We start from the raw sequence: 9,172 nt of genomic DNA, 5'->3' as shown, positions 1-9,172 counted from the left end.
ACACCACTGTCAATGGGTCTTTAAACCCGAATCGGTACGCATCAATGGGAGCCGTAGGATCAAGAGGAGGATCAACGGCGCTGGGTCGTCGTAGTCATCGACGAGAGGGACTTACTGCCGCGGCGGAGGTAGGGGGCCGGCGGCGAGCTGGGGCTCCGGCGATGGTCGGCGACGAGGCAGGAGGAGGTTGTCGAGGATGGGGAGTGCACTGGTACCGGCGGCGTCGCTCGGGGAGGCGTCAATCGACCTCTTCTTCCTCAGCACCGCCGCGAACTCCAGCGAGCAATTGACGAGCTCCGGTGTGAATTGGAGACGAGAAGTGGGTCGAGGAGATCAAGGAGAAGGAGGCGAGCAGGTTTGGTGTGGAGAAGGAGGCGCGGGGTTGGCTCTATTTATAATGGCGCGAGGTGACCATGGGTCTGCGGCGAGGTCAACAGAGGCGCGGCGATTCCGGCGATGGAAGGGGACATGCGAGAGCAGGGATGCGTAGGCGGCGTCCAGGCGAAGCTAGATCGCTTGCTGGCGAGGTGGGGGACGGCCAGGTGAGCGCGGGCGAGGTTGATGCCTGGCGGCACGGGTGCGGAAGATCGGCGAGGTGGTCGACGGCGACGGCACTCGCGAGGACACGGGCGCATGTTTGGTGGGTTGCAGGGACGGCGGTGAAGCTCAAGGTGCTGAGAGGGGGGCTAGGGGTGGCTTCGTTCGGCGAGGCGACATGTGCTCTGCGCGTGTCCGTGGCGCGCGCACGACATCCTCGGCCTGGCCCTGGGCTGGTCTGGGCGTGCGCTGTCTGACGCGTGCAGGCTCCTTCTCCGGTGATGGCGGGCATGAGCAGGTGTAGGAGGTCGAGGTGGAGCTCCAGGACATGGTGGGCACGACTGGTGAGGAAAGGGGAAGAGGGGAGCTTGCCAAGTGGAACATGGCCGGCATGGCCATGTCCATGGCTAGGTTTAGCCTCCACCTAGGGTTTCTATGCTAGTGTTAGGGAGAGAGGGGACCAGGGAGCAAGTAGGGTTCAAGTGGTGGTTTTTAGAGGTAGGCAAACACTATTTCAAATAGTGTTGAGATTTGATCATAAATGCCATTTCAAATTTGTGCCCAATTTGATCTAAGCAATGTGGTTCAAAAATTTGAATTGGGTTGGTTTGGATGAGTTGCAATTGATCAGAGACAAACAAAGGTGGTGGTGGCATTGTAAAATTAAAAGAAGTGCAAAATTGGCAAAGTGTGAGATTGTTGACAAGGTTAAAAAGTCTCAACTTTGCATGAGCATAGTTTTTGATCCAAGATTATTTTGACATGGTGGTATTTACAAAAGTTTTTCACCTTGATGTGTACTTGGATGTGGTGCAAAGAATTGGGAAAGTTTGGTTTGAAAAACTTGAAATCCAGGGGCTCAAAGTGGTGACCAGATTGTAAATGGCAGATTTGACCATTATTCTATGTGACCACAATTTGAGTTTGAATTTGATTTGATTGGTGTTTCTTTGATTCCAAAAGTTGTAATAAGTGTTTAGTAACATAATACAACTAATGGTGAAGGCCAAATTGGTCTAGGTCAAAGATTTGTAAAAAATGGCATAAACCATATGTGAGGGTTTTGTGATTTTCTAACTTTTATTCTTTTCTTTTTCTTTGCTTCACTTAGGCATGTGTGAGGTTTATTTAGTGTTAGATTGAGTTGGGTAAAGGGTTCAAACCATTTTGGGAAAGGGTGGGTGCCTAGGTCAAGATTTGGTGTTATGGTTAAGTGCCACATATGCCTCTATGCATATGTTTGCTTTATTTTTGTTTCTCACTTGGATTTGTTGGTAAGCACTAGGTTAGGTTTGTGGAAGTATTTCAAATCATCTACACAAGGTAGCCAAAGCAAAGTTTATTATTTGTAAAAAATAGCCATAGGCTTACATATGCCTTTTTCTTATTTAATATCCTTTCTTTTTTATTTTGTTCTTCAAAGGATGGTGATAAGAGAGAGGTTTAGGGTTTAGTGGGGTTTACCATGGTTCACCACCATTTAGCAAAATAAGAAAGGTAGGGTTCAAGATTTACATACTAGGGCTATAGGCCCACATATGTCTTTTTACTTTATTTTGGTTTCTCAAATTTGACCCACTTTGTTTTTGAGATGGTTAGGGTTTTAGGTTTTTGGAAAAAATGTTCAAGGTAACAAACAACCAATCATGGAGATACACAAGCATTAGGTATGAGCACTATGCATAATACCCCATGCAAGAAAAGTTTTTGTTGGTTCTCTTTTTTGGAAAAAGGAAATTCATTTTCTATTTGTTTTAAAATATGGGATGTTACAAAGATAGACCACAAGAGGAGCATCCTAAAACTTCCAAGATACCCCAAGGAAAAGATTAGTACAAATAATTCCTTTGGGTTCCATATAAACACCCAAAACCTTGCAATTGCCGCCAACTCTAGCATCGGCATAATGCCCGCCGGAAGAGGAGCCAAGCTTCGAACATCGAAAGATCTGCATGAGTTGGGCACATCAAGAGTAAATAAGTCATCATCTAACAAAAGTAATTCTCATCTTAAAGTTACCACAATAGTGATGCCCTACGAGTCCTCAAAACATCTCCTTTCATGCAACTTTTTTTTGTCATATATGTTTTGGAGTAGAATTCAACGACTCCTGACATTTCAATGCCACGAGATTTTTCGTATGTCCAAATTCTTCAATCCGTTAGTTGCAGAATTAACGGCTAACATTTGACTAGGTGCTCGGCTATTAGTCGATCAAAGGAGAAATAATTGTTTTTCATAATATTTGAAAAAATATATAGGACCATGCCTTTTTTTGAGTGAATGGTATAAGACCATGTCTTTGTGATGCACACGTGAGCTCTTTTTTTGAGAGAATACAGCTCTTTATTGATCATGACAAAACATTACAAAATGTCTGGCAGATACAATCCGGATAGTGTTTCTAAAAATGACAGAAATAAATTGCTCCGTGGAGCGAGCTAAGGTATGAGCCGCAACATTACAATGACGATAAACATGATTAAAGAACACCGAGGAAAGGCCTAAGGCAAGTGCCTTGATGTCTTGAACCACAACCCCAACATAGCTCAATCTCTGAGGACTTGACCCGTTGAACCAAAGACAGGCAATCAGACTCGATCACCAGCTTGTTGAAACCTTCTTCTCCGGCAAAGGACAGAGCGCGGCGGAGAGCCAACGTTTCAGCGACTTCAGGCGCCGTAACCTCCTGGACGAGTTCGCTGCAAGCAACCGAACATTCTCCTTTGTGGTTCCGAATCACGACGCCAATTCCCATCCGACGAGAGGAAGAGAACAGAGCTGCATCAACATTGACATGAACCGTACCTTTTGGTGGCGGAGGCCCAGGGGACACTGACTGGCAGGTCTCACGCCTAGTAGAGGAATCTAGTTTGAAAATATGCAGCTCGATCATCTCGACATATGCTTTACATTGTTCGGCAATACTATGTGGGTGTCTCATCTGTTCTCCATTTTTTGTACCATTCCGAGCCAGCATTCCGAGCCAGCCACAAATGCCAAATCACCACCACCACCACGTTCAGTTGATCTTCCCAGGAAATCAAAGATCCAAGTCTTAGAGTCCGTGAATACCTTGCGCCTGAGATGGAAGCCATACGCTGATCAGCTGTCTCCACACATGAGCTCTGGTGCGAACCGTCATGCATGACGCATACATGAGTGCACCTCGTACATTTACCCCCAGCCTCACACCTACCTAGTAAATACCAAAATCTCTCCAGATTCACTGGAAGATTGGAACGAAGTGCCGGAGATATTACGTGATGGATGACATTTGTTGGGATTATGAAAGATCTACTAAGAGCATGTCTAACAGGCCCCTTACTTTTCTGCCCCGTAAAATGCAAGTATTTCGTCCCGTATAAAAAAAGTGCTCCTAGATAGATCGTTCCGTCTAGCAGACCCCGTATTTCACCCCGTAAATACGTAAATTTAAAATCCCGGGAACTTGTTCATAGTCATAGTTCATAGATAGTCGATCATACATACGGATCAACATATATACATACTGAATTGCGCGATCCTAAATGGATCGCGACTTCTAGTCGGAGAGGTCGTTGATGTATGCGTCCGCCTCCGCCTCCCGCCCCTACGCCTCCTTCACGGCGGCGATGGCCGCCGCCTTCTCTTCTTCCTCCGCCCTCTTCTTGTCGGCGTCGTCCTTGAGGGACGCTGCTATCGCCTGCAAGAAGAGGGGATCTTCCTCCTCCTCCTCCTCCTCCTCCTCCTCCTCCTCCTCCTCCTCCTCCTCCTCCTCCTCCTCCTCCTCCTCCTCCTCTTCCTCCTCGCCGGCGAGCGGAGCTCCTCCGCCGCTGGTGCTCCCGATGCGCGCGTCCCATGCCGCCTTCGCCCGGCGGTTGCGCTCCCACTCGGCGCGCCACTTGTCGAAGTCGGGGCCGCTCATCGGCTTGAGCGGCGGATCCTCCTTGTACCACCGCCCGCCCGCGGCGAACTCACGGAGCTTCAGCGGGACGTACAGGGCACCGGCGTACCTGCACGCCGCACGGCGGCTCCTGGCGGCGGACCGCTTGGATTGGAGACGCCGTGCCTCCTCGACGGTGTCCGGCAAGCGGGATCGCTTCGATCCGCTCGCCGGCGACGCGGTACTGCTTGGGCGTGCGTACATGCCGACCGGCGGTTGAAATGCGGAGCTAGGGCACGCGGGATTTCTCGCCGGAGCTAACTGGGGAGGCGGCGGCGCACGACGGAGCTAGGGTTGCGAGTGAGGGGTTAACCCCTCACTCGCACCTTCGCCCGGTATAAGTAGGGGGCGGCGGTGCGGATATCCTGGGTCCCGTATTCCGCCGAAACAGGCCAGCTCGAATACGGGGCCTGCTAGACGGTCCAAACCGCGCCTGCCCCGTATCCCGCTGGAATTTTACGGGGTGGACGGATTTTAAGGGGTCTGTTAGACATGCTCTAAGGTGCTAAGAACGTCCCGTGCAAACCGTCCTAGAATCGGACACGGTCCCCATGACGTGCGTGCATCAGTCGCTAACAATCCTGCACCACCGACAAATCAGCTACCACTAGTATCAATTTGAAACACGACGAACGGAAATCTTGTTCTGCAAGAGAGAGAAGAAGCATATATGAATTTAATATTACTGTCCGTAGCGAAAACGTAGTACGGAGTATTACTGATTGTACATCTCCAACTTTAACTCGTTTCCAAAACGAGCACGATTCCGTTCTGAAATTGTCTTTGCGTATTTATAAACGAGCAAAAGCAGCCCAGCACAGGAGGATCGATCGGCTGGCGAAATTACGGGCCTAACAATCTTGGATGTCGCCGATACGCTGGATCATAGCTAATCCCCTTGTTCAAACGTAGAAGCTAGGAAGAACCACCGCCGCGATCCCCTGCACTGATCAAACCTTGTAAACAAATTCTGATCTGCATTACGAAGATAGGAGAGGCTCGATCAAGGTCTGCCATTGCTGTACGTGTGTGATCGCGCATTGGCGAGTGAATACATCACACACGCGCGCGCTTGGTAGTAGAAGCATCAGTGCACTGCAATCGTAGCATCCTCAGCTCTTCTTCATCAAATCAAGAGCGCGTGGCTGCCAATCCAATCGGTACTGTAAATCATGGTATGTGTCGATTCAGTTCACCATTGTTCATCAGCTCGATAGAATTGTAGATCCTGTTCTTATCTTCTATACTCTCTCCGATCCACATAATAAGGGTCGTGGTTTCAGTTCAAATAGAGAGAAATCCAATTTACCCCTCTAAAATTGTCTCAAAGTTTAGCTTACAACCTTCAGCTTTATTTTGGTTCAACTTTCAACCCTGAATTCTAAAAACGATTCAAAACCACCCCTTGCATTGTATTAAGCTATTTTTTTCGTGTACCATGTATATTGTATATTGATGAGTTCACACAGTATATAGGAAGAAAAACCGCTAACTGGCGAGAGAAACCGGTTCAATACATGTCAAAAAAGGTAGAATGTCCAATTTCGAACGGTTTATAGAATTTAGGGTTGAAGATTGATCCAAAGTAAAGTTAAGGGTTGTAATCTGAACTTTGAGACGAGTTTAGGGAGGTAAATTGGACTTCTCTCGTTCAAATATAACTAATTCGAATAAAAAAAATGACACTTACAATTATCGGAGGGAGTAGTATATGTTGATTTGCCTGACGGATATCTCGAAAACGGCAGAGGATCTTCTTCGTGCTGCTGCTGCTCGTGTTCGCGGCCGTTCAATCTGCAGCAGGTCGGCAAGGAAAAAGATACAGCGTCATGGATTTCCATGCTGCCGGGGATGGCAGCACAGATGATGCAAAGGTAACACCAGCGCAAACCTGATCTTATTCTGGAAATCTGGCTTCGCCATCGCATTGCTGATCAGATTATTTGTTTGCTTATTGTGGCATCTTCTCTGTGTCCAAAGGCGTTCGCGGCGACATGGAACGCAACTTGCGGTGACAGCAGCTCGCCGACCATGGTCATCCCTGGAGGAAAGACGTTTTTGTTAAGCCAGATCAGGTTGAATGGACCCTGCAAGTCGCCTGTCACCGTGCAGGTAACATTTGTTGACGATCAGTATGAACTTCCTGCATCTTCCATCCGTCTGTAATAAGCAAGAGATAACTGAATCAGTTTCTCTGCAGCTGGACGGGAACATCGTGGCGCCAAACGCCATCTGGACGACGAAAGCAGCGAACCTCCTTACCTTCTACCGCGTCAACAACCTGACGGTGAATGTGAGTGGCCAGATGGACGGCAATGGCGCCATCTGGTGGACTTGCTTCAACGAGAAGGTAGGCCCCTCAGGCCTAAGCAGATATCACTTGCTTCGATCTCTTCCTCTATTCATTTGCAACAAACTGATGCATCCTCTCATTTTTGACAGAAATGCCGTGTCCGGCCAATTGTAAGTGCACACCACAAACATCTCTTTCAGTTTCAGCCTCTAACTGGTCAGGTAGACAGCATGTTTATGTACCTGTTGTGTCTGTGAAATCAGCTGCTGGCATTCGCAAGCTGCAACAACCTATCCGTGAAGAACATACACCTGAAGGACAGTCCCGACAAGCACATGACCTTGTTCCGGTGCAGCCAGGTGCAGGTGAACAACGTCTCCGTCAGGGCGCCAGGCAAAAGCCCTAACACGGACGGGATCACCATGGCCTTCTCCGACCACGTTTATATCTCGAATTGCTCTTTCAAAACCGGTACAGTCCTTTCAGCAGCCCTTCAAATGCATACATGTTTACTGCACACTGTCCTCAAATGTGTTATTTTGGGAACTACTGACATTGCACAAATGCAGGTGACGACTGCGTGTCGATTCTATCAGGGACCAGTGATGTTAATATCACCAACAGCGCGTGTGGGCCTGGTCATGGCATCAGGTAAAAATACTCAACCATGCAGCCCGTGCTCACCAAATACTGATGAACTTCTTCCCTAGCAGTAACAGACATGAGCTAAGAAGCTTTCTGATCTTATTATGTAGTGTGGGAAGCCTTGGAGGCAACAATACGACAGCACTTGTGGAAAGGATTACAGTATCTAACTGCAGCTTTTCTAAAACTATGACTGGTGTTAGGATCAAATCGTGGCAGGTAACACTAAAGCGGCATCAACATGCCTTGTGCATAAGTGCGCCTATACATCATGTATTGAAAGATATTTACTGATGGTTGCATTTAACATGTACATAACACAAGCTAGCTGCAGATAATAGGCATATATAACAATACTCCCCTAATATATAGTATGGTGTTAAATTGTTACTGATGCAGGGTGGCAGTGGCAAAGCACATGGTTTCCTTTTTGAGAACCTCAACATGACTGATGTCCAATATCCTATTGACATTGACCAGTTCTATTGTCCCCCGGGAAATTGTCCGCCACAGGTGAAATCTACTGAACTCATCACCACGTTGCCACTGTATCATATAAATAAATAATTTGAAATCATATGCGTGCACTTTGTTGTGTTTGCAGGATAGCGCTGTGGCCATATCTGACGCCAGGTTCATCAACATCCACGGGACATCCTCCAACCCCAAAGCCATCCGGATTCTGTGCAGCCAGAGTGTGCAGTGTCGCGGCATCTATCTTGACAACATTAACCTCTCCTGCTCTCGGCATACCACCCGAACACGAGCCACTATTTCAAATGCCTACGGAACCATTGCGGGCACGGTGAAACCACATGTACAGTTTCTAGGCGCTTGATAAAGAGTACTCTCCGCTGTTTAACACACATAACAAGTCTAGATAGGTAGAGGAAGGAGCAGCACAATGCTACTGTAGGTAGATGAGTGCCATGTAAGGAGTAGAGTACCCGCTGAAATTAGATTGATTCTTCTATTGATGCTTGGTGCTATCTCATACACATTCTCACGTCTAAAAGTTCTTACTGCATATAACGTGATGCAAAGCATCGAGGTGTCGAGGCAGAAATTCAGAGTATCTCATTTATTTTAACGATTTACGCTTCATGAAGTTTCTATTTTGCTCGAGAACAAGCAAGAGTCTAGCTTGAGAAAGTTGATGAGCGTATTTTTAGCATGTTTTTACACCGTTATTTCCTTTAGTTATAATTGAGTAGTAATAGGATTTTTGTATTTCACCGCGCTACCACGTCCTTTTATGCTTGTCTACGTCGGATCTCAAAATAATAAGATAATGATGAAATCTTTACTATTAAATGGAAGTTGATCGTTTGACACTCAATGCATTTGATGATCGTCATTGGAGGTATCATGTTCGCCCAATCTAAATCTGATGATATATGACGGCTGATGGTACTGATTTTGGCTTAGCTAATTACGCTTCGTGCCACCGACAAGTCAAAACATTGGTTCAGAACACGGCAAGAGAAAGGGGAAGCAACGCCCCGACCTCCTCCGGAACCCTAGGCACAAGGTGCCACCGCCGCCAGTCCTGCCGTATCGCCAGTCCTGCCGTATCGTTCCTCGCCACAGCAGCCTTCCGCCGCCATTTCGTTGGATGGCCTCCTACAATACCTAGCTCCACCCCATCAGACTAAGAGCTCGAGCACCTCCAAGCCAGACGATCTCCTCCTTCCGGAGCGCCTCCAGCCCGACGTGGCCTGAGATCGCCTTTCGCGTCCTATCCCAGCCCGTCAAGGATCTGCCACAGCAGG

The 9,172-nt window shown here is 47.7% G+C and overlaps 1 protein-coding gene across 1 annotated transcript; it reads left to right on the top strand.

Annotated features, from left to right (window-relative positions):
• Positions 1–6,228: 6,228 nt before the first annotated feature.
• Positions 6,229–8,446, top strand: LOC124659224 (probable polygalacturonase At1g80170). The gene is made up of 9 exons (XM_047197155.1): positions 6,229–6,336; positions 6,443–6,574; positions 6,663–6,812; positions 6,905–6,925; positions 7,019–7,226; positions 7,325–7,406; positions 7,511–7,619; positions 7,800–7,913; positions 8,005–8,446. The coding sequence occupies exons 1-9, from the start codon at positions 6,292–6,294 to the stop codon at positions 8,236–8,238; spliced, it is 1,095 nt and encodes a 364-aa protein (XP_047053111.1). The 5' UTR covers positions 6,229–6,291; the 3' UTR covers positions 8,239–8,446.
• Positions 8,447–9,172: the final 726 nt, after the last annotated feature.

The sequence above is a fragment of the Lolium rigidum genome, chromosome 6, assembly GCF_022539505.1.
Source record: "Lolium rigidum isolate FL_2022 chromosome 6, APGP_CSIRO_Lrig_0.1, whole genome shotgun sequence".
NCBI classification, from domain to species: domain Eukaryota; kingdom Viridiplantae; phylum Streptophyta; class Magnoliopsida; order Poales; family Poaceae; genus Lolium; species Lolium rigidum.
The sequence above is the reverse complement of the archived record's forward strand: the minus strand, read 5'-3'. Positions and strand labels throughout refer to the sequence as shown.